At 41.3% G+C, this 26,770-nt stretch overlaps 1 protein-coding gene across 1 annotated transcript in view; it reads right to left on the bottom strand.

Annotated features, from left to right (window-relative positions):
- The window catches only part of LOC128518687 (NACHT, LRR and PYD domains-containing protein 12-like), a 36,253-nt gene extending 10,076 nt beyond the window's left edge, over positions 1 to 26,177 (bottom strand). The window contains exons 1-6 of the mRNA XM_053491933.1: positions 26,118 to 26,177; positions 19,551 to 19,664; positions 17,099 to 17,197; positions 15,590 to 15,712; positions 4,123 to 4,281; positions 1,847 to 3,640 (exon numbers count right to left, since the gene is read on the bottom strand). Of these exons, the coding sequence (XP_053347908.1) occupies positions 1,847 to 3,640; positions 4,123 to 4,281; positions 15,590 to 15,712; positions 17,099 to 17,197; positions 19,551 to 19,591 (2,216 nt within the window). The 5' untranslated portion in view covers positions 19,592 to 19,664; positions 26,118 to 26,177. The remainder of the gene's footprint in view (positions 1 to 1,846; positions 3,641 to 4,122; positions 4,282 to 15,589; positions 15,713 to 17,098; positions 17,198 to 19,550; positions 19,665 to 26,117) is intronic.
- Positions 26,178 to 26,770: the final 593 nt, after the last annotated feature.

Here is a 26,770-nt window from a genome sequence, read left to right on the forward strand (position 1 = left end):
TCGTTGCTTTCCTTCTTTTTTTTTTTTTTAAACCAAAGTGCTCCCACACATCTGCTTTTAAGCAGGCAGGTGCTGGATTTATATTCGCCGCCATTCTCTGAATATAGGTAGAGATCTGCGTCTGTGTAAAGTTAGTACGGGTAACTTGCTCTACAGCAACACTAGCGACTGGCTGACCAAATCGCTCTTCCTGCAACGCGAACGGGGGTAAACAACACGGGGGATTTGAATGGGACGTATGTATCGATACTCGCGGCTAAAAAATCGATACTTTCTTTGGAAAAAAAATATCGATTTATATCGCAGAATCGATAAAATCGTCCAGCCCTATTGTGCACTGTGCAAAAGTTTGGGCTGCCTACATAATCACACTTAATACTTAATAACACATCCTCTGGCAGATATCACAGCTTGCAAACGCTTTTTATAGCCAGCTAAAAGTCTTTAAATTCTTGTACTTGGGATTTTCTCCTATTCTTCCTTGCAAAAGGCTTCCAGTTCTGTAACACTGTTTGGTCGTCTTGCCTGCACAACTTTTTTAAGATCTACCCACAAATTTTCAATAATGTTTAAATCAGGGGACTGTGATGGCCATTCCAAAGCCTCCAGTTTGCCTCTCTTAAAAAAAAATTCATAGTGGATTTTAAGGTATGTTTAGAATCATTGTCCTGTTGTAGAAGCCATCCTCTTTTCAGCTTCAGCTTTTTTACAGATGGTGTGATGTTTGCCTCCAGATTTTGCTGATATTTGGTGGAATCCATTCTTCCCTCCACCCGTGCAATGTTTCCTATGCCACTGGCTTTAACAACAACACCTAAGCATTAAGATCCACCCCAAGCTTAATAGTTGGCAAGATGTTCTTTTCATGGAATGCTGCTCCTTTTTTTCTTCAAACATTCACTTGCTGATTGTCGCCAAAGAGTTCTATTTTAACTTTATCAGTCTACAGCACTTGTTTCCAAAACACATCAGGCTTCTGTATATGTTCTGTTGCATACGTCAGACATTGGATTTTATGATGGGGACGCAGGTAAGGTTTCATTCTGCTTACTCTTCCATGAAGGTCTTGTCTGTGCAAGCATCACTGCACAGTGGAATAGTGCACCACCACTCCTGAGTCTGATAAATCTTCTTACAGGTTTTATTGCAGAGTCTTACACAGCTGCTTAGAGGGTTTTATGGTTTTGAGTATCCGCACATGTGTGCGCAAGGTTTGACGAGTCAAAGAGTATTTGTAAAGCTTTGAAATTGGCATTTACTAATAAAAGCTGTTGCCATGCTTTAGATCTAAAGAGCTGGTTAAGGTCTGGAACCTTGTAAAAAGAATCTGAGACTGTGGAACACTTAGGGTGCCCAAACTTTTGCACAGTGCCATAATAATGTTTTTATTTTTGTTCAATTTATGGCATAAGAAGTAACTATGCATCAATGCAAAAAATATTGTGTATTTTTTCCATTTCCAAGAGAGACTGTGTTAGCATATTTTCAATTAAACAAATCACCAAAATCTGTTATTTATCAAGGGGTGCCTAAACTTTTGCATACAGTAAGACGGAATATAAATAAAAGTTTCACAATTTTCATATTATTCCCCTTATGCACCACCAAAATAGATTTTTAATTGCATAATCATAATGTGGTTAAAGATTGGACTTCCAACTTTAATTCAAGTGGTTAACAAACATCTGCCAAATACAAAAGATTTTTTAAAAACTGTCCAAGTACTTATGGATCTGACCGGATCAGACTTTAAGTGTGCTCTGAGATCCATCTGGTCTAATACACTCATTTCATCTTCTCTGTTGCTAACATTAACAGTGTAACAGTTATATTTAGCGTTACTTACTCAGCTTTTCTGGATGCTGCAACCACAGGCAGGAGTTTTAGGAGAACTTCATCTGATGTACAGTGTTTGTTTATGTATTTATTAAGGATAAACACATCCTTTTCCTGTGCTGATGTCATTAACACAAACACCAAAGCTGACCACTGAGAAGAAGAAAGTTTGCTTTGTTGTAAATTTCCAGATTGCAGGTAGTGTTGGATTTCCTCAACTAGAGAATTATCCTCCAGCTCATTTAGACAGTGGAACAGATTGATGGATTTCTCTGTTGAGGGATTCTCTCTAATCTTTTCCTTGATGTAATCAACTGTTTCTTGGTTACTGTGGGAGCTAATTTGTTTGTGTCTCAGAATGGTTTTTAAGAGAATCTGATTGGACTTCAATGAGAGACCCAGAAGAAAGCGAAGGAAAATATCTAAATGTCCATTTTCATTCTGTAAAGCCCGATCTACAGCACTCTTGTGTACATCTGACATTGTAATTTGTCTTAGCAATGCCAAAAATTTACGTACCACATTCGGTTGAAAAATATTTCTCTTTTCATTTATAAAGATCAGATGCACATACAGAGCTGCGAGATGTTCCTGAATGCTCAGATGAGCAAAGCAGTACACTTTACTCTGGTGAAGCTCACACTCCTCTCTGAAGATCTGTGTACACACTCCTGAATACACTGATGCTTCTGTCACATCAATGCCACACTCCATCAGGTCCTCCTCATAGAATATTAAGTTGCCTTTAATTAGCTGCTGAAAAGCCAGTTTACTCAGTTTCAGAACCATTTCTTTATCTGCCTCTCTGCTCTTTGTGTACTTTTTCTTTATGATGTTTGTCTGAATGATGAGGAAGTGTGTGTACATTTGCGTCAGTGTCTTGGGGATCTCTCCACTCTCTGCTTCACCCAACATTCTCTCTAGAACAGTGGCGGAAATCCAGCAGAAGACCGGGATGTGGCACATGATGTACAGGCTTCTTAATGACTTCAGGTGTGTGATGATTCTGTCGTTCAGGCTTTGATCACTGATCCTCTTCCTGAAATATTCCTCCTTCTGTGGGTCATTAAACCCTCGTACTTCTGTGACTCGGTCGACACACTCAGAGGGGATTTGATCAGCTGCTGCTGGTCTGGAGGTTATCCAGATGAGAGCAGAGGGAAGCAGATTCCCTTTGATTAGGTTTATCAGTAGCACAGGCACTGATGCTGATTCAGTTACATCACACAATCTATCTGTGTTCTGAAAATCCAGAGGGAAACGACACTCATCCAAACCATCAAAAATAAACAGAACTTTGTCCAAGCTGGAAATGTTTGTTTCTTTTATCTCCTTTAAAAATAAATTAATGAGCTCCATCAGACTCAGGCTTTGGTCCTTCATCAGATTAAGCTCTCTGAAAGGAAGTGGAAATATGAGATGAACATCCTGATTTGTTTTTCCTTCAGCCCAGTCTAGAATGAATTTCTGTACAGAGACTGTTTTTCCAATGCCAGCGACTCCCTTTGTCAGAACGATCCTAATGGGTTTGTCTTCTTCAGATAAGAGCTTAAAGATTTCACTGTAATTGACTGGTGTTTCCTCTGTTGCTGCTCTTCTGGATGCTGCCTCGATCTGTCTCACCTCATGTTCACTGTTGACTTTTCCACTGTCTCCTTCTGTGATGTAGAGCTCTGTGTAGATCTCATTGAGAAGTGTTGGGTTTCCCTGGTATGTTATCACCTCATGTACATGCTGAAACTTCTTCATCAGTGTTAGTTTGCATTTCTCCTGAAGACGAGTTTCAATGGTTACAGCTTCACACCTGTAAAATAGTTAGATGTTTGGTTGGGTATCAGTCACAATTTAAACTTGATTTTCTTATCAGCCTGATGTCTTTACTGAGCAGGAATCAGAGGAATGTTGATAAAACCAGTGTAATAATAATACTATTATTATAGTCTCAGTGCTGAGTCTGATCTTACTCTGATTATAATATTCTGTTGTGTTTTGTCTCTCCCTTGATTTGTAACACTGTGGAAACAAAACAGTAAACACACACACTATATATAGTGTTTGGGGGATGAGCACGCTATCCTCGGACTCAAGGGAGAATGCAAGCACTGCGATCTCCTTCCGATCAAAGTGCTTCCGACCCGGCTCGCGTTCTTTAAAGAGAAATCACGAGCCGTGGCTCACTCCTGGGGATTGCGTGTTGACCTGGCAGAAGCGCGTGAGACGGGTTCGCCCTTTTATCTTGCTCTCTCGCCGGATCAGAAAACTCTTGCATCCGCTTCTCAAGTGCACCTTGGTGCTTCTTCTGATCGGGCGCAGGAGACCTTTTCTCTTGTTTCCAGTGAGATGGAGATTGCCACCTCAGAATGCTCCTCTCGTGATGAGCAAGCGTACGAGGAGCTACTCGAAGTGGTAACTAGGAGAGTCGAACGTTTACATCTCGACTGGCCACTGGAACAAGAGACCCCCAAACACTCAAGATTAAACATGAGGTATCTGTCAGGTGGCCGGGGGGACCTCAGCGATGGTCTCTCCCCTTCTTTAGTGACCTCCATGATGAGGTAACTCGTTCATGGAGTAATCCTTATTTGTCCCGTATCTTTATAAATCGATATCGATGTTCGATGACCGTCGATGCGAAGACACGGGGCTCTATAATGATGTCCCAGATTGAAGAGACACAATGGTGGTTTTGCAGCATAACAGGCTGACCTGCTAAAGGACTTGAGCACTGGCGGGTCCATCGGCGAAAAGGCTTTTTTAGAGCTGTGCCGATCCATGGTTGCAACAGAGAGACATCTGTGGCTCAACCTCACCGGCATCAAGGATAAGGATCGTACTTTCCTCCTTGATGCCCATATCTCACCTTCCGACCTATTTAGTGACGCTGTCAATACCGTTGCCACTAGGTTTCAGGAGGCGAAACGCTATGAAGAAGTGTTTGTAAGGTTTCTTCCCTGCTGACCAGATCCAGCTCCGACGAGGCATGAAGCACAAAAAGCACAAAAAGCACAAAAAGAGAGTGTGGCGAGTCGAGCACTGCCTCGTAGGGACTGGGGTGCGACTTGTCGCACTTCACAGTCTGCTTCAAAAAGACCGGACCTCAGGAGCATCATTTCCTCAAAAAAGAAGTCCTGAGGCTGGTGCACCCAGGACCAGCCTCAGGGAGGGGCGCGTAGTATTCCAACAGAGGAAAACAACTCCTTCCTGCTACACTCAGGGGGCCATTGCCCAATCTCCGCCACCATTGGGGAACAGTGGTCTCTAGCGAAATGTTAGGTGTTCGGTTGCCTCCTGCCATGTTTCAGGACGCCAAACATTTAACACCCCCCCCCCCCCCCCAATCTAGCTGAAGTATCAAAATTTTCGCCCCTTTCAGAGAAATTGGCAGCGTGAAAGCTATTGCCAAGTATATCTCCTTGGTTTTAAAGGACTGTAGAGAAAGGCTACAGTATTCAGTTTGCACATCGTCCTCCGCGTTTTAACGGCGTGGTCTCCACTCCCGTGAAACCGGAACAAGTGCATTTGTTGACACAAGAATTGCAGACTTTGCTGGAAATAGGGGCCACAGAACATGTTCCGGGGGTTGCATCTAATTCTAGATCCTCGCAGGTTCAACCGCTATCTCAGAAAAAAACTGAAAAAAAAACTTTAAAATTACATATTAAAAAATGTTGATAGTCAAGATAATTTTTTCTCAAATCCAACCAGAAGATTGGTTCGTGACAATCGATCTGGAGGACGCAAATTCCAAATAGAAATATTGCCACAACACAGGAGGTTCCTAAGGTTCGCTTTTGGGGGCGAAGCTTACCAGTATCGGGTCTTTCCATTTGGCCTAGCCTTGTTACCCCGCACATATACAAGAGGAATGGATGCAGCTCTGGTTCCTATATGACTCCTGGGCATCCGTATTTTGAATTACATAGACGACTGGCTGATTTTGGCTCAGTCTAAGGAGCTAGCGCTTCGACATCAGGATGTTGTCCTAGTTCATCTCAAATCTCTAGGGTTGAGACTCAATGCCAAGAAAAGTGTTCTCTCTCCTGCTCAGAGTACATTAGCATTCGCATCACTTGAACAAGCTAGCGCAGCAGATTCTGCTTTGGGCACATGACAAGTTCATGTCCCTCAGGGGGATTTACATTCCGGTCAAATCTGGGAGAGATTTTAGATAGCAGAGGTTGTAATGAGTGCACACCTTTAAGAAAACGTCATTATGTCATAACGTATGTTGTTAGTAAGTCAGAAACACAACTAGCTGTTTTGTTCACATGTGCTCCCGTCCGAGTGTGAATAAAGTGACCCCCTGAGCTCTGTTAAGACAAGTGTGTGTTCATTTAAAATCATTACATGGTGTCAGAAGTGCTTGACGAGCGCATTGCCTCGAAAATATGGCAAAGTTCAATCCTCCGGAATGTTTTTCATTTGATTGTCCAAATGAATGGGCTGACCGAACCAATATTTAATTCGTTCGCCTTTGATGAGGAAGGTGACAAGAAGAGATTCGACGTTGTGTTAAGAAAATACGATGAGTACTTCTCTAATGTAATTCACGAGCGAGCTTGTTTCTATCAAAGAGAACAGCGCCCGGGTAAAAAGGCAGAAATTTTTATTAGAATTCTGTATGATTTATCGGAACATTGTGACTTCGGAGAATACAGAGATGAACACATTCGGGTTCGGATAGTCACGGGCATACTTGATAAAGGGCTGTTGCGCAGACTGCAGTTAATGTCCCACCTCACATTAGCTTAAACTATTTCAAAGGGTGTGCCAATGTGAAGAGGTAGCGTTTCAAGTTCACCAGCATGGGAAAGCGTGCACTGCAGTACAAGAGATAGCACAAGGGAAAGCAGCAGACAGAAGAAAGCAGAAACCTAAAAGAAAATTGGACAAAGAGCAAGGAGAACCAAAATGTGGAAGATGTGGGAAGATTAAACACAAGTATCAGGAAAAATGCCCAGCAATAAAATCAACATGTAATAAATGTAAAAAAAGTGGGTCACGGGGAAAGAATGTGCCACAGTAAATCAATGAGAGAAGTGACAGAAACTGTTGCACAGACACCATATTTCCTGGGAGCAGTTACAAATTCACAAAATAATGATGAGCAGTGGACTGTGCAAATTTCCATCGGAAAGACACCAGTTAAATTTAAGATTGATACTGGTGCAGACGCAAACATCATGTGTGAAGAAACATTCTTCACGCTTAATCCCAGAAGAACGTTGGAGCGGTCTAGTGTAGTCCTGGGGGACACCTTGAGTGGGGAAATTTCAAGACATATAAAGGAAGTGTGTACACATTCGCAGTGTATGTTATCCATAAATAAAAGGGAAACAATTTGTTAAGCCAATCCACTGCATCCTCAATGGGAGTGGTGAAACGCATTGAGGAAATTCACAATGCATTTGGTGAGCATGGAACTCTCAAAACAGAACCTGTTAAAATCCAGCTTAAGGACAATGCTCAGCCATATGCGGTACACATAGCACGCAGAGTTCCACTGCCTCTTATACAAAAAGTAAAAAAGGAGCTTCAGCGCATGGAAGAGAATAGGGTCATTGAGCCAGTGACAGACCCTACGGATTGGTGCTTAAACAGAATGAGAGAGTTTGCATCTGTGTAGATCTGAAAAAGTTGAATAAAGCTGTAAAAAGGGAAAGATTTGTTCTTCCAACTGCAAAGGAGATAATTGCAAAGTGTAATTGCAAAGTAGTGCAACAGTCTTTTTATCTTTAAATGCTGCCTCAGGTTTTTGGCAGATACCGTTACATCCAGAAAGCAGCAAACTACTGGGGATGTTTAATTACCTAGGCAAGTCATTCCTAATTTGTCAACAGAAGGCAAACCACTGTATGACTTTTTGAGGTCAACAGCTACGTGGACCTGAGCCAGTCCCCAGGAGACAGCATTTCAGCGCATTAAAGACATCCTTTCTACTTCTCCAGTTTTTAAGTTCTATGATATGACTCTACCTACTGCTGTGTCAGCTGATGCCAGCAGTTATGGCATAGGTGTACTATTGCAACTGCATGAGAAAGACTGGAAACCGGTAGCATACTGCTCACGCAGTTTGTCTGAGGCAGAATCCAGATATGCCCAGATTGAGAAAGAATGTCTGGCGATCGTTTGGGCTTGTGAAAAATTTGAAAAGTACCTAATAGGCCTTGAAAACTTCAAGTTGGTAACAGATCACAAACCGTTCTAAGAAAGGAGAAGGACTTAGGACAGTGTTCCACTGAGATGTCAGGGACTACTTATAAGGCTAATGAGATTTAAACTGACAGCAAAATATTCTTCAGGTAACACTTTGGTGGTGGCTGATACGCTATCCCAAATCTCACTAGTATACAAGAAAAATGATCTCAGCACACACACCGACGTGGAATGTTACATTGCTGCTGTTGCTGATTGCATGCCTGTAAGCCAACCAAAACTTGAAGCCATTAGGGCTGCTACAAAGGCTGACAATAACCTGCAACTTGTACTAAAGTATATCAGGTCAGGATGGGCAAAATCTTTTGTCATAGAGACACATCAAGGAGCAACGCTGCGATGCAACCATCGTCACTTGCAGCTCTGCCCTGCCCCAGCAGAGGGAAAACAAATCCCGGTTCAACCAGAACAAATATATGAACAGCTGATATTCAAGATATTCAAGATGGCGCCGGTGAGGTCGGCTGCCGTCACGACGGCTCCGACCACTTTTTCTTTTTCTTTGTTTTTGTTTTTTAAGTTAGTTTTCAGCGTTTGTAAATCGGCAAAATTACCACCATGGAGTACATTAGTTATGAAAGAGACACTCTTGTTTTTATTGGTGTACAATGTACTCACAATTCGAAGTTTTTAACCCCGGATCCGAGCTGGCCGAGTGAGATCCTGAGGGAAAACAAAGTACGCGACGCGAAGCGGCGGCCTCGAGGGAAACGAGTTGGCGTCAGGAACAGGCTGAGAGCCCGTGCACACCGCACACCTCTGCCTAGCATCCTGCTCGCCAACGTCCAGTCACTGGAAAACAAGCTCGATGACCTCAGGGCCAGGATAAAGTTCCAGAGAGTCATTTGGGACTGCAATCTCCTCTGCTTCACCGAGACATGGCTGAACCCAGCGGTGCCGGACCACGCCATCCAGCCGGCCGAGTTCTTCTTGGTTCACCGCATGGACAGGACACGGGACTCGGGGAAGTCAAGGGGAGGCGGCGTGTGTTTAATGGTGAACAGCATTATTTTTTCTGTCCCAAAGAAACCACATCCTGCTTCACTCAATGACTATCGCCCTGTAGCTCTTACCTCAGTAGTGATGAAATGCTTTGAACGCCTGGTCAGAGACTTCATCATTTCTTCACTACCCGACACACTAGACCCACTACAGTTCGCATACCATCCAAATCGTTCCACAGACGATGCCATCTCTCATCTACTCCACACATCACTCACTCACCTGGACACTCGGAGGGGGAATTATGTTAAAATGCTCTTCATCGACTACAGCTCTGCATTTAATACCATAATTCCCTCCACACTCACCACCAAGCTGGAGCACCTGGGACTCAGCTCATCTATATGTCAGTGGATCTCCAACTTCCTAACTGGCAGACCACAGGCAGTAAGGATGGGCGGACATGTCTCAGCCTCCATCACTCTCAGCACTGGAGCCCCTCAGGGGTGTGTTCTGAGCCCCCTGCTGTACTCTTTGTACACATATGACTGTGTAGCCACTACCAGCTCCACCACCATCATTAAGTTTGCTGACGACACCGTCGTGGTGGGCCTGATCTCTGATAACAACGAGACGGCCTACCTGAAGGAGATTAGGAATCTGGAGAACTGGTGCCAAAGGAACAATCTCCTTCTAAACGTTAGTAAGACAAAGGAGCTGATAGTGGACTTCAGCACTGAGCAGGAGAGGAACTACCAGACCCCCGTCATCAACAAGAGCCCAGTGGAGAGAGTGGACAGCTTTAAATACCTCGGTGTTCACATCACGCAGGACCTGTCATCGTCCTGTCACATCAACACCGTGGTGAAAAAGGCCCGGCAGCGTCTCTACCACCTCAGACGCTTGAGAGACTTCCGACTGCCCTCCAAGGTGCTCAGGAACTTTTACTCCTGCACCATAGAGAGCATCCTGACGGGAAACATCTCAACCTGGTTTGGGAACAGCACCATGCAGGACAGACAAGCTCTACAGAGGGTGGTGCGATCAGCTGAGCGCATCATCCGCACCGAGCTCCCTGACCTGCACTTGATCTACAGCAAGCGGTGCTGGACCAAGGCCAGGAAGATTGTGAAGGACCTCAGCCATCCCAACAATGGACTGTTTTCTCTGTTGCGGTCTGGGAAGCGATTCCGCTCCCTGAAGGCCAACACAGAGAGACTGAGGAGGTTCTTCTTTCCACAGGCGATACGGTCTCTCAATCACACCACCACACAGTACTGACACACATATGGTCTTTACACACATACACTGGACATTCTGGACATTCGTTTACACTAGTGGCCACTGCACAACTACACCTGGTGGTCACAAGTCACAAGTCACTTTAAATAAATCACTTTTTAAGCATTTTTTGCACGGCACTAGACACTTTAAATATGTGAATTGCACAAACAGTGGACATTACATTACCATTACAACTACCATTCCATACAAAAATTACATAAATATACCTACCCGTTCAGCTGCTCTTATTGTTTTATATTGTTTTATATTGTTTTATATTTGTTTTATATTTTGTTATACATTCTTCAAATATTTTCTATATTGTGTATTTTTATTGTACAGTTATTTATTTTTTTTTTACTTTAGTTTCATATTTTATTTTATTTTATTCTTTTCTAGTTTTATTTACCCTATATTTTAATTCTCATATTAGTCTTCTATTTTAGGTCATGAGCAGTTGCCTAAGCATTTCACTGCATATCGTACTGTGTATGACTGTGTATGTGACAAATAAAATTTGAATTTGAATTTGAGCTGCCTACGTCTACAGTGCATATGGGGACAACTTTGCCTCAGGCCCCAAAGACCCGCAGAGGACTATTCGTGACTAGATCTGGCAGACTGAGCAGACCAGTGGACAGATTAGATTTGTGAAAAGAAAAAAAAAATGGTGAAAGGTGAAGGGCAATATATTGGTCTTAAGGGTTTAAAGATTTAATTAACAATGTTCTTTTATGGGGTTAGAGTAAGCAGTGAGAAAATGGTAATACGGTTTTGTTGGAAGGTGTTGATAATTTATCAGTAGCCAGGAATGTTAATGTTTAACTCCGTTCTGTTAAAAAAAACTGTCCATCATGTGTCGTCCTTTTTATCTACCTTGGGAGTTTACATCGGTCATAATTAGTGCAGTTTATAATTCACCACAAGCGGACACGGACACTGCCTTATGCGAGCTGCATAAGGCACTCACACAGCACCAAACACAACACCGGGACGCTGCGCTTATTGTGACGGGGGACTTTAACAGTGCCAACCTCAAACGCGCAGCGCCAAACTTTTATCAGCATATCACCTGCCCTGGGGCGAAAGGACACTGGATCATTGTTATACAACGGTTAAGGACGGTTACAAGGCACAATCTCGCCCTCCGTTTGGTAAATCCGACCACACCGCCATCTTCCTCATGCCATAATACAAACAAAGGCTGAAACAGGAAGTTCCGGTTCAGAGGGAGGTCACGCGCTGGACGGACCAATCGGTGGCTGCGTTACAGGACGCACTCGATGACGCAGACTGGGACATGTTCCGAAACAGCTCCGATGATGACGTCAGCGTGTTTACAGAAGCGGTTGTGGGATTCATTGAAAAATTAGCGGACGGTACCGTAGAGAAAAAGACTATCAGAACGTTTCCCAACCAGAAGCCGCGGGTGGATAAAACCATCCGCGATGCTCTGAGATCTCGCACCGCTGCCTACATCATGGGACTCGCGTCGGGGGACATGGAACCGTACAAGGCTGCATCATATAACGTCCGGAAGGCGGTGAAAGAGGCGAAGCAGCGCTACGGGAGAAAACTAGAGTCACAACTCCAACAAAGTGACTCTAGGAGCCTGTGGCAGGGATTAAAGACAATTACGGACTATAAAACACCAACAACTGGTATGACGAACGCGGACGTGACTCTGGCAGACGAGCTGAACACTTTCTATGCTCGCTTCGAGGCTGCAGCTAAAGACGCTAGCGATGGACCAGACGGCATCTCAGGCCGTATCCTCAGAGCCTGCGCAGACCAGCTAGCACCTGTGTTCACTGAGATATTCAACATCTCTTTATCTCAGTCGGTGATCCCCACATGTTTCAAAGAGTCCATCATTGTTCCTGTCCCAAAGAAACCACATCCTGCTTCCCTCAATGACTATCGCCCTGTAGCCCTCACTTCAGTAGTGATGAAGTGCTTTGAACGCCTGGTCAGAGACTTCATCATTTCTTCACTACCAGACACACTAGACCCACTACAGTTCGCATACCATCCAAATCGTTCCACAGACGATGCCATCTCTCATCTACTCCACACATCACTCACTCACCTGGACACTCGGAGGGGGAATTATGTTAAAATGCTCTTTATCGACTACAGCTCTGCATTTAATACCATAATTCCCTCCACACTCACCACCAAGCTGAAGCACCTGGGACTCAGCTCATCTATATGTCAGTGGATCTCCAACTTCCTAACTGGCAGACCACAGGCAGTAAGGATGGGCGGACATGTCTCAGCCTCCATCACTCTCAGCACTGGAGCCCCCCAGGGGTGTGTTCTGAGCCCCCTGCTGTACTCTTTGTACACATATGACTGTGTAGCCACTACCAGCTCCACCACCATCATTAAGTTTGCTGACGACACCGTCGTGGTGGGCCTGATCTCTGATAACAACGAGACGGCCTACCTGAAGGAGATTAGGAATCTGGAGAACTGGTGCCAAAGGAACAATCTCCTTCTAAACGTTAGTAAGACAAAGGAGCTGATAGTGGACTTCAGCACTGAGCAGGAGAGGAACTACCAGACCCCCGTCATCAACGAGAGCCCAGTGGAGAGAGTGGACAGCTTTAAATACCTCGGTGTTCACATCACGCAGGACCTGTCATGGTCCTGTCACATCAACACCGTGGTAAAAAAGGCCCGGCAGCGTCTGTACCACCTCAGACGCTTGAGAGACTTTAGACTGCCCTTTAAGGTGCTCAGGAATTTCTACTCCTGTACCATAGAGAGCATCCTGACGGGAAACATTACGACCTGGTTTAGAAACAGCACCATGCAGGACAGACGAGCTCTACAGAGGGTGGTGCGATCAGCTGAGCGCATCATCCGCACCGAGCTCCCTGACCTGCACTTGATCTACAGCAAGCGGTGCTGGACCAAGGCCAGGAAGATTGTGAAGGACCTCAGCCATCCCAACAATGGACTGTTTTCTCTGTTGCGGTCTGGGAAGCGATTCCGCTCCCTGAAGGCCAACACAGAGAGACTGAGGAGGAGCTTCTTTCCGCAGACGATAAGTGTCTTTTAAACATTGACAATGACCTGACAATCATGGACACATTTATGCAATACATATTTCCATATCTGAAGCCATTGCACATGTCACTTTATACAATACATGTTTACCTGCCATTGCACATGACACTTTGCCACTCTGACACTTTAGGACATTTCAATGCCACTTTAAAACATTTTTTAAAAATGTATATATATATTTCCCCCCCATATTCCTATATTCTATTTTTGTGATATTTTTACATGCCCTTATTTGTACAGTTGTTAATTTAACTAGTTACATTTATTTTCCTTTGTATTTTATTTCTTTATTAATATTTATTACTTATATATAGTTTTTTATTTTCTTTTTAAAGGTCACCGGCGGTCGTATAAGCATTTCACTGCATATCGTACTGTGTATGACTGTGTATGTGATAAAATTTGAAATTTGAAATTTGAAAAAAAAGAAAAGGGGAGATGTAATTAGTGTACACCTTTAAGAAAACATCATTACGTCATAACGTATGTTGTTAGTAAGTCAGAAACACTAGCTGTTCTGTTCACATGTGCTCCGTTCCGAGTGTAAATAAAGTGATCCCTGAGCTCTGTTAAGACAAGTGTGTGTTTTCATTCAAAATCATTACAGAGGTGGACCTCTTTGCTTCGCAGGCTACGGCACAATGTCCCCTTTACTACTGTCTGACTCCTCCAGCTCCCCTGGGTCTGGATGCCATGGCCCACACGTGGCCCAGACTGCGTCTTTACGTATTTTCTCCCCGGAATTCTAGCAAAGATCCGTCAACAGGGACTTCGCCTCTTATTGATAGCGCCCTGTTGGCCGACCAGAGTATGGTTCTCAGAGCTAATATCTCTTCTCAACCTCTCACCATGGGCAATTCCGGTCAGGAGGGATCTTCTGTCCCAGGCGCAGGAGACAATATTTTTTCTCAGGCCTAAGCTCTGGAACCTTCACGTCTGGCTCCTGAAAAGGAGCCAATAAAGAGATGCTAGTCTTCCAGCCAATGTAATAGAAACTATTCTTTGTGCTAGGGCTCCGTCTACTAGAAAAACTTATGCCCACAGATGGAATGGTTTTGAAATTTGGTGTATGGCAAACCATGTAGACCCAGTCCACTGCCAGAGTTTCAGTGCTGGAGTTTCTTCAGGAGAAACTGTCCTCAGGCATATGTCCTAGCACTCTCAGAATGTACATTCAACCAAAATATAAACCCAACACCTTTGTTTCTGCTCCGATTTTTATGAGATGGACTTAAAGATCTAAAATTCATTCCAGATACACAATATTACCATTTCCCTCAAACATTAGACCTTGCCCCTGGGCTGGTCCAAGATATTCTGCATCCTCACCCGAAATATCTTCCGAAAGTTCCTATTTTCGACTATGCACGCAGTTGTTCTCGAAGCCTTCTGTCCTCCGCGATTTAATGCTCCAGAGCAGGAAAGACTTTACTTAATGTGTCCAGTATGTGCTCTACAGATTTACGTTCACCGCACTAGCCAGTGGTGCAAATCAGAGCAGCTTTTTATGTTATTGGGGCCGCAACTGGGGGGGCAGCTGCCTCTAGACAAACTATGTCACATTGGGCGAGGGATTATATTGCCCTAGCCTATGAGGTGCGTGGTCACACTTCACCTATAGGAGTTAGGGTCCATCTAACAAGGGGGCTTGCATCGTCAGTGGCTTTGACAAGAGGTGTGATGCTGCAGGTTGGTACTCTCTGCACACATTTGTCAGATTGTATAGTTTGGATGTCCATGCTACTCCAGGCTCAGGGGTCCTCAAGTCAGCATTCCAGAATCAGGTCTAGATCTTATTGATGATTGTGCACACATGCTACACAACCCTGGGGTCCAGTCACCACGCGGCTGCGATGGTATTCTCGTTCCCAATAGCGTTTTCACGCAGCATCGAGTGTAGCTTTTAAAAGGGAACAGGGTTACAGTAAAGTAACCCGAGACGTTTTCACGCAGCATCTTGTTTCCGCTATTTCAGGGAACAGGGTTACAGTAAAGTAACCTGAGACATTTAGATTAGAAAATCTAATTTCACTGAGACTTTATTGTAATAAATTATATTCAAAAGCAGAATTAAAGCTAATTACACTAATTAAAGCTATGAAGATAATAAGAATATTATAAAGAAAACTAAATAAGAAAACTAAATGTCCATAGTGTACACACTGGATTAGGAATTTTAGGATTTTTGAAAGCTATCATATGTTACAGCACAAATTTAACTGTAAGGAGTTGTCACCTGTATTCAGTTGAGGATTCAATTTGCTTTTTAAAACTCAGTGGTAAAAACATAGAGGAGTCATCATTCTTCATGGAGACACAGCTGGATACTGGGAAGTCTGAGCTCTTCACTTGGGTTTCACTGCACACACACACACACACACCCATACACACACACACACATTACTAGTACTGTGTTATAGTAAAAAAAGATGAACATATTGACTCATGTGATGATATAAATAATTTATTAAATCTCTTAAAAATTCAATGGAACCTCGGATTATGAGCATAATTCGTTCCAGAGTGTTTCTACAGCTCAAAAAAATAAATACTTAAAAATAATTAATACAAAATATAAAGTAAAAATAAAAAAAATGAACCTACACTTTACCTTAAATTTTTTTTTTTAAATAAATCCAGACAGACAAGTGTTTCCGTTTGTGGCCGCAGGCGGAGAGACTGTTTTATCGGAAGAATTAGCAAGGAACATCGCTAGTCACACTCGGATGAGCGCATATTCATATCGCGACAGAGCAAAGTTTCTGTGTAAGGCAGAGAGTGTGCATGTATGTGTGTGCGAAGCCCAGAGGAGGAGGGGGTGGTAGGGGGTTTTGAGTGTATGTGTGTGTGAGCACGGTGTCAAATTACATGTGCACGCGCACACACACACACACACACACACACACACACACACACACTCTCTCTCAATTTTACAGCCCATCTACCACCCCCTCCTTCTCTTGGCTTCCCAAACACAAACACACATACACACACTCTCTCTCTCTCTCTCTGCCTTACACAGAAACTCTGCTCTGTCCGATTCTTTTCAATGGTAAAGTAAGAAACGACAGGCTGATACAAAGAAAAAAAATGGATCTTTACCCTCTAATGAGACTTGCTCTTGCTTTATACGTGCGCACACACACTCACGCTGTAAAAACATGCTTACAAACACAAAATAAAATATGTTTTACACACACATTGTCACAGTGTTATAGTAAACAGTACACGCGTGCACGGATGCTGATATACTAGTAAGAGACGGGCACTAAGACCCAGCAGGGGAGACGATTACCTACAATTCCGCAGCGCAAGAGAGAGAAAAAAAGTTGGCTCAGTTGTGACCATGGACGCTCAGCGTCAAAACAAGAAGCGCATGCGTGAAACATGATACTCAGTGCTTGTAAACCAAGACAATGCTAGTTTTTAAAGTGAAAAATTATTAAAAATCTTGGCTTGTCTTTCAGAACACTCGTAAACCACGTTACTCGTAATCAGAGGTTCCACTGTATAGGCAGATGCAAAACAAAATTTTACATACACTCTAAAGATTTGATAAATAAGATTATATAATAATAATCAATCATTCTAAATAATAAAATAATATAGTCAATAACAAATTTAAGAGTAATGAGTATAACAAGGCAACATTTCCCTAGTGTATACATAATGGCTTAAAACATTAAGGAGATTTTTGCTAGAAGAAGCTGTACACTATCACTGTATAAACTGCAAGGATTGCTACCTGTATCCAGGTAAGGATTCTTTCAGCTCTGTAAACATCGATCGTAAAAGCATAGAGGAGTCATCATTCTTCATGGACACAGAGCTGGATACTGGATCACTTTTTAACAAGAAACAATCTTTGTCAGATGCTATGTAAACCTAAGTGGCCACAGGCAACAATGCTATTTGCAACTGGAGTGGTATAGCTCAACCCCTAATCCTAACCTAACCATTTTGGACCAGTTTAAATTATATAAACCAAGAAACAAAAAGTTGTTGGAAGCTGTGGCCTTTTGTGCCTATTTAAATTTAACTTCTCCAGGACATTCTATAATTTGGGGTGCATAATTAAAATAAGTATAAATGTTCTTTCTCAATAAAACAAATTGTGAATTTTTTCAGTGTAACATATCTGCACATTACAAAGCATGGACAATTTTTCTTTCTGACAAATAACATACAGTATACTACTGGATAACATAGTAGATCATTTCCTGGTAGACAATTTCAGTGGTAGGACTTGCCTGGCTGACCACTTCTTATTTTCATGAATATAGTTTATCATCATATTGGAACTTATAATTAAATTAAAATCATAAAGAATCTGTGAACCTTAACATTGTAAGTAATACAGTTGATAGTCAATTAGAATAGTTAGTGACAATGAGCTGTTATAGGTAAAATATTTCACAAAATGAGAAAACATGTACCACACTTGTTTAAAATGTATGATACAGAAAAGAATGAGTTCAATTTCTGCTGGTCACTTGGTATTATGACAAATAATTTTGAGTTACAGGATCGAGTACTGTTAGTAACTTTGTTAGTAACTTATTTTGACTATATAGACCAGGGGTGCTGTGTTCAAATGCAGTCTTGGAGTGCCAGTGTCCAGCACAGTGTGTAATTCCCCAGCACTTAAACACACACACTGAACCTGGCAATTAATAGATTAGTCAAATCAGATGTGTTTGGGCAGAAAAATTATCAACGTGTGCTGGACAAGGACTTCAGATGTACTGCAACACTCCTGATTTAGACTTTTAAAATAATATTTTTAATAAACCTGTTGTTAACTCTAATGAAGCTTATAATTTAATTTCTGTACAATTTGTAAATCCTGCATAATTTATACCCTTCTACTGTTAATTATTATTCTTATATTCGATTCTTAATGTAATTGTACTCTCTAGTGTACAGTGGAACCTCGATTCGTGAGTAACGCGGTTTGCGAGTTTTCCGGAAGATGAGCAAAGATTTTTAAGAAAATTTGACTTGAAATACGAACAAGTCTTGGTTTACGAGTACCGAGTATCATGTAGCACGCATGCGCTTCTTGTTTTGATGCAGAGTGTCACGTGATCACTGAGCCAATAGTTTTTCTCTCACTTGCGCTACAGATATGTGGGTAATCGTCTCCCCTGCTGGGTCTTAATGTGTGTCTCTCACTGGTATAATCAACATCCTGTACTGTTTACTATAACACTGTGACCATGCGTGTGCGCCTAAAACTTCTTTTATTTTGTGTTTGTATGCGTGTGTGTACATGTGTTTCTTTTGCTTTTTTTTTTTTACAAGCAAAAGAAACACATGTACACACATGCAAATAAAAGTCTCATTAGAGAGGTTAAAGATCCATTTTCTTTCTCTCCCTGGATCAGCATGCGCGCGTAATTTGACACTGTGCCTCTTTACACACACAATCCTCCTCTTGCCTTCAAACATTTCCTCCCCCCTCCTCCTCGCGCCTTCACACACACACACACACACACACACTCTCTCTCTGCTTTACACAGAAACACTGGTTAGTCGCTATTCTTTTCAAAGGTAAAGTGCATATTAATTAGTTTTTTATTTTTACTTTACAGCAGTGATTCTGTTAGCGTGCACTTACATTAGAGTTGTTAGCAATGTTCCTTGCTAATTTTTCTGATAAAACAGTCTTTCTGTTAATGTGTGTGTGTGAAACTCAAATAAGAGAGGAGGAAGTGTTACTGTGTAAGACAAGAAGAGGGAGGGGCTGATTCCTCCTCTCCTTTTACTTTAGCTTTAAACACATACACACACACACTTATCTGTCTGGATTTTTTTAAAGGTAAAGTGCAGGTTAATTTGTTTTATTTTTACTTTATATTTTGTATGAGTTATTTTTACATATTAATTTTTTTGGTGCTGTGTAATAAATAATTCGAGTTTTCATTATTTCTTATGATTTACGAGTGTTTTGAAATACGCTTCCAGAACTGATTATGCTCGTAACCCAAGGTTCCACTGTAATTTATTCCATCATAGAGAAATCTTTCCTTTTAGGTCATTGGTTATTATTATTATTATTATTATTATTATTATTTTGTTCATTATTCTAAAACCAAGAATTCCTCAACTGCAAAAGCAAATAGGGCAAAAAAGACAGTACCCAAACTATAATAAGATTTACATGTCTAAGATAAAAGCTGAAAAGGTAGAGTTACCTCCTTTTTCCATCAGGTTGGACAGGATTTGAATAATTCATCTTTAACTATTAGTAAAGAAACTTTACTGGTCATGGACAGACAGCTGGATATGACCAGGCCCGATCTCTTCTGCTGCAGTTGGGTCCACATAGATACAAGAACATAAATAAATAAATAAATAAATAAATAAAGAAAAGAAACACAAAAGAAAAGAACAGATAAATGAGATTCAAGATTTAAAGCACTTTAAATAATCAATCAAACAAACAAATAGATAAATTCACCACATTCCCTTGCATTGTATGATAAAGAAATGTACATTTATACATTTTTGGTTAAACACTGTTTATTATATTTACAGAATCAATCAATCAACCAGTCAATCAATCAATGTTCTGCAACAGGTTTGAAACTTTTTGCATGGCTGGCACCAGAAACATGAATACGAGGCGAGGTCCTACGGAAAAATGGGTAGTTTATTTTTTTTTAAAGTGGGAGGGAAAGGGTTAAAGTAGGGAGTAAGGAAAAAAGGTAAGGAAATATGTAAAGGTGTGCACATCCAGGTCGATGGGCTGTGCCCCATTGGCATGTGGGCACACAGCTGGCAAAAGGCAATGGTGGGCAGAGTGGCAGCCTGGAGCATGTGGAGGTAACACTCCTGTAAAGGTGCAACGGGAGCTCAAGCAGTTCTTTCCCACGCTGTCCTCATCGCGGAGATCAAAGGAGTGGCATTCCGCTCTCGCCTTTAACTTCTATTGTCTCTTTATTTGTGGTAGAAGTGGATGCCTCCAACACTGGCTTTGGGGGAATCCTCCCCAAAGATCCCCACGAGACAACAAGCTTCACCCCTGCTCATTCTATTTCCGCCGTCTATCCCTGGATGAGAGAAATTATGAGGTAGGCGACTGAGAGCTCCTAGCCATCAAGTTAGCGCTGGAGGAGTGGAGACATTGGCTGGAGGGGACCGAGCTCCCCTTCATAGTGTGGACCGATCATAGGAACCTAGAGTACCTACGTACCACCAAAAGACTCAATGCTCGTTAATCTCGTTGGTCATAGTTCTTGTTGGTCTCTGGAATGCCTTCTGCAAGCTCATAGGGGCCACTCCCAGCCTGTCCTCAGAATTCCACCCCCAGTCCAACAAACAAACAGAGCGGAAGAATCAGGCACTGGAGGTCTTTCTCTGGGGCATGACCCCTCGAGACGCTACCTCCTGGAGCAAGTTCCTTTCATGAACAGAATACACCCACAACTCCCTACAATCTATCTCCACAGGGCTGTCCCGGTTCTAGTGCCGCCTAGGCTACCAGCCTCCATTTTTCCTGGCACAAGAGGCGGAGGTGGACGTTCCCTCAGCTCAACAGTTTGTCCACCACTGCGAACGAACATGGTTACAGGCGAGGCGCACCCTACTACAATCCTCGAGTTTGTACAAGAGACAGGCAGACCGCTATTGTACCAAGGCCCCGAAGTTGCCAGATTATTGTGCGTTTCTTCACCTCAGTATTTTCGGGTTTTGTTTAATAGTTTTTATATTACCAATCTCGCTTTGGTTTTTCATTTTCTCGCCTCACGATTTGGATTCATCGCTTCAATTTGAATTTACAGCTTTGAACTCTCGCTCTTGTTTCCTTGACTACGGCTCAGCTTTACGTCTTGGCTCAACAACATCGCAGACAGACTTTACGGCTCAGATCTCACGCTTCCGCCTTCACAATCAGGACTCAGTTTAACATCTCTGCACTATTATATCGCTGAAGGAATTTCACGACTGTGACCAAACGCTTCCGCTTTCCATGACTACGTATCATGTCTCAGCACTGATACAATGCTACGGGTCTCACAGCTTTGCTCCAACGGCCCCGCTCTCACTACTGTGGCACCACAGGAGATCTGGGAGGCTCACAACTTGAACCTAAACCTGCACCTGGATCCATCTCCACGGCCCACGTTCCTCGTCCCTGACACCATTAGTGTTAATCACTGCCAGCGTGCACCTACAGTACTCAGAGGGACATGAACAGTTGGTTTAATAATTGGACTATTGAGTGGATAATGCCTTCATCACTGCATTGGTTTTACATCTTTGTCAACCAGTACAACCGAAAAAAAAACCCTCAGTTGTTTTGTGATTAAATCAAAATTTATAGATACCGCATATTTTTATTTAATCACAGTTTATAGACTATAATACTTTATTTTTTTTCTGATATTTTACCCATCCCACAGAGTTCTTACATGTGGCCCTTAAGCTAATTCCTGAATAATCATAAATGCAAAGTCCATGTTAGAAATAATCCTGGAGGGTGCCCTTGGCGCACCTATAGACTATTGTGTATGTGGACTTTGGCTGGGACTTTTTCCAGGCCGCACATGGTGTGTCACATAGTGTAATTGTGATCATCTGTGGCTAGTTTAGCCATGGGTGTATAAAAAGCTCATCTTGCATCTAATTCTTTTGTTTTTCTGTTCTAATATAGTTTATTAATAAACTTACACTGATCACAGCACCTTGTGTTATTTTCTTTTTTAACAATATAGCAGCTGATTTGGCATCCGGCATGACATTGCGAAGTGCACGGTAGATCCCTTTGAGTGATCCCTGGAGAGAGACTGGAGGAGGAAAGTGAGCAGCACAGTCGAACTGGGAAGCCTCCTGGCTCGTTATGCAGTGGCGGTGCTCACTGTGACATGGTGCCCAGCAACAACCATGAGTAATGGACCGGGGAGTCCAGGCACGTTGGTGTTCAGGGTGAGGAGGAAAACCAGACCAGAGTGTCAACAAAGGGCAGCAACGACTGTATGCATTCCAACAGCGCAAGCTTGGTAATGTCTACAAGAGCTCATGGAGAAGAATGCAGAGCTTGAAGAGAAGCTCGCCAAGCTTAAAAAAAAGGAATGTACAAACCTCCAAGACCCATGAAACATACTAGCAACTTTGCTAATCCGGTTAGAAACATGCTAGCAACTTGCTAATCAATCCAGAAACATGCTAGCAACTTGCTAATCATGCTAGAAACATGCTAGTAACTTTGCTAATCATGCTAGAAACATACTAGTAACTTGCTAATCATGTTAGAAACATGCTAGCAACTTTGCTAATCATGCTAGAAACATGCTAGCGCCTTTGCTAATCATGCTAGAAACATTTTAGCAACTTTGCTAATCATGCTAGAAACATGCCAACAACTTGCTAATCATGCCAGAAACTTGCTAGCAACTTTGCTTATCCTGTTAGAAACATGATAGCAACTTTGCTAATCATGCTAGAAACATGCTAGCGACTTGCTAATCATGCTAGAAACATACTAGCGACTTTGCTAATCATGCTAGAAACATGCTAGCGACTTGCTAACCATGCTAGAAACATGCTAACGATTTGCTAGTCATGCTAGAAACATGCTAGTGACTTGCTAATCATGCTAGAAACATGCTAGGAACATGCTAATCATGCTAGCAACTTTGCTAATCATGCTAGAAACATACTAGTGACTTTGCTAATCATGCTAGAAACATGCTAATCATGCTAGAAACATGCTAACGACGTTGCTAGTCATGCTATAAACATGCTAATCATGCTAGAAACATGCTTGCGACTTGCTAATCATGCTAGAAACATGCTAGCGACTTGCTAATTGTGCTAGAAACATGCTAGCAACTTTGCTAATCATGCTAGAAACATGCTAGCGACTTTGCTAGTCATGCTAGAAACATGTTAGCCACTTGCTAATCATGCCAGAATCATGCTAGCCACTTGCTAATCATGCTAGAAACATGCTAGCAACATGCTAGCAACGTCCTAATCATGCTAGCAACATGCTAGTAACTTACTACAAATTCTAGCACCATGCTAGTAACTTGCTAATCATGCTAGCAATATGGTAGTAACTTGCTAATCATGCCTGAAACATGCTAGCAACATGCTAGTAAATTGGTAGTCATGTTAACAACATGCTAGTAACTTGCTAATCATGCTAGAAAAATTCTGGTAACTTGCTAATCATACTAGCAACATGTTAGTGACATTCATCAATGTGTGTAATGTGCGCTGCAGGTGCAAAACATTTTGGATTATTATCCAAGTTGTAGGCTAGTCAATATGGGTGGTATCTGACATTAAGGATCCGCAACTGTAACCACAAACTCCATAGTGAATGAATCTATCTATCTATCAATCTATATATCTGTAACTGTCTATCTGTCTGACACTATCTATCTATCTGTCTTTTAAACCTTTTAAACTTAAACTGTTTTAACTTTTTTTAACTTCTTAAACTTTTTTTAAACTTTTCACACTTTTAAACTTCTATCCCCGGCTTTCTCAAGCCAACTTAAAGTTTGTCTAAACAAACTTTTTTATCTAGTTTAATATTTTTTATATATTTTCTGTAAATATAATTTCTTTCACTACTTTTACTATTGGTTTTCACTGTGTGTTTTGGTGCTTTAAATTACTAAAGTTTGCTTAAACTCTCGAGTTTGCCTCTCAGGGTGTTTTTGCCATTTTTGTTCATAAGTGACTCAGTAGTAATCAGTGACGCTCTTCAATATATTAACCTTCCTTTTTTTGTTATTTTTTTATGTCGGCTTCCTATCTCTCTTAGACAAGAGCAAACCTAACAACTAAATAGGAAACTAACAAGGATATTAAAATATAATATTTTTTAAATATAAAATATCATATTTTATATTAAAACTATTATAAAACTATTTATTTTTTATTTTATTTTGTAATGTAACAATAATGTTAATAACTTTTTTTGAGGGGGAGGGAAACTGCATATTTTAGGCTACAGTAAAACCTCGAACAGCGAGTAACTTGGTCTGCGTGTGTTTTGCAGGTTGAGCAACTTGATAAATGAGCAAGGCCTTGAAATACAGTGAAACCTCGGATTGCGCGCATCATTGGACACTGTGCCATACACAGACCCCTCCTACTTTCGCCTTCCCAGAGACACACAGACACAAACTCTTTCTTTCTGCTACACACAGAAACACTGCTCTGTCGCCATTCTTTTTAAAGGTAAAGTGCAGGTTAATTTGTTTTATTTTTACTTTATAGCAATGATGTCGTTAGTGTGTCACTCAATCAAGTGTAATTAGAGAGATTTCTTGTTTATTTTTCGGATAAAACAGTGTTTCCATTGTGTGTGCGCGTGTGTGAAAGATGAGAAGGGGGAGAGGGGAAGGGGGCTCCTTACTTTAGCTTTACACACATACACAGCGCCTGCACGCAGTGCAGATATTTTTGGGTTGTGAAATGAATCTGTTTTCATTATTTCCTATGGGGAAATTCACTTTGATATATGAAATTTGGATTACTAGCACATTTCCGGAACAAATTATGCTCGCAATTAAAGGTTTAACTGTATATGTATTTTTGTTAGATTTAACAGACCTAGATAAAGTTCTGTGTCATACATGATATATTTTCAGACTGTATTTACTTCTGTGTGAATTTGCTTTTTCAAACCACTCTAAGAGTTTAACTATTTCCATCTGATTTTTACTCATACACTTATAATATTTAAAAAAAACTTTTTTTTTATCATAATTTTATAAAAATCCTCTGAAACACAAGTCTGATAAGCAGAGAGAAGGGGAAACAGGATTGACCGGATTGTAATGGCAAAGCAGAACGTCTAAAAAACACACAAACCGGTCTAAAACCAGTCCCCAGCTCAGGCATTTTAAAAATGGAGACACTTTGGTTTTTTATACTTTTTCTTAGTTTCAGGGAAACCGGCTCTCCAGGTTGACCATGCATGTACGATTTTTTTGTATTCAGTAATTATCCGCAATTGGCATACACATTTCTATTAAAGCTTAATACGGCCATTATACACTCTATCACACACACACACACACATATATATATATATATATATATATATATATATATATATATATATACATACATACACTACCGTTTAAAAGTTTTAGAACACTTGCAAATTTCTTTTTTTTTTTTTTCTACATTCTACAACAATACTGGAGATTTCAAAACTATAAAATAACACATATGGGATTAGGTAATTATGTAACAATAAGAAAAACAACAGTTAGTTGTTATTATAAGACACAGAGGTCAGCCTTTCTGTAATAGTTCTTGCAAGAACAGTATTGTCAAGTGCATTTGCAAAATCCGTCAAGCACCATAATGAAACTGGCTCTCATGAAGGCCATCCCAGAACCAAAACCTACATCTGCCGCAGACGAGAAGTTCATCGTTTTGAGAGTTATCAGCCTGAAAATGACCGATTGATAGCACCTCAGATTAAAGACGTTATAAAGTCTTTACAGAGCATAAGTAGCAGATACATCTCAATATCAACTGTTCAAAGGAGATTAATGCATTTTTTGGACGCCTTCAGCATTCCTTTACAATGTAGAAAGAAATAAAAATCAGGAACCATCATGGAGTTAGAAAGTGTTCTAAAACTTTTGAACGGTAGTGTATATATATATAAATAATAGTTTACTAGAATTAGTTAGTGAAAATTAATAAGTACTGTTTTACACACTTTTCCTGTTTCTATAAAATCCAAGTTAATACATTGAAATTAAAATACAGAAATCTTTTACCTTTAGTCAACAATCGTTGCTGCGTATCCATTAGTTTCACTGTTTCTAGAGCTGCCTTTTTTCCAGATGCCTTTTTTTTTTTTTACTTTTGGAGCAGTAGAACTGGCTTACGCAGTTTCACACTTCACAGGCACACAAAATGTAAGCATTGTGGTTGTGCATGTAGGTGGAAGAACATGTGACATGTATTGCAAAAAAAGCTTGTGTTTAAAGTATCTTGGCAACATTAAAAGAGGAGAACATAAACAATTAGTTATATCTCATTTTACAATTTACAGTTGTTCATGGATAAAATCTGACACTGCTTGTCAAACACATTTATCACAACATATTCCTGTAACCTAACAAAAATTCGCATATTAGAACATCATAGCAGGCATAATATTGTTATTGACCAAATACCTATTTTTCACCATAATTTGCAAATTAATTCTTTAAAAATTCTACAATGTGATTTTCTGATTTTTTTTTTTTCTTATCTTGTTTTTTTTGCGCCAGGGCATTTTTTGTACAACGTGGGCGATGCAGAGCATGTGGAACAGGCAACTGTATGTCTGGCACTTAAACACTTGTTACACACATGTGTACAGTTCCCTGGCCATAAACCTCTGTGTGGTATTAAAGAGGAATTCCACAGAGTGGCAGGTTTGTCC

Source organism: Clarias gariepinus, chromosome 3 (genome assembly GCF_024256425.1).
Source record: "Clarias gariepinus isolate MV-2021 ecotype Netherlands chromosome 3, CGAR_prim_01v2, whole genome shotgun sequence".
Taxonomy (NCBI): domain Eukaryota; kingdom Metazoa; phylum Chordata; class Actinopteri; order Siluriformes; family Clariidae; genus Clarias; species Clarias gariepinus.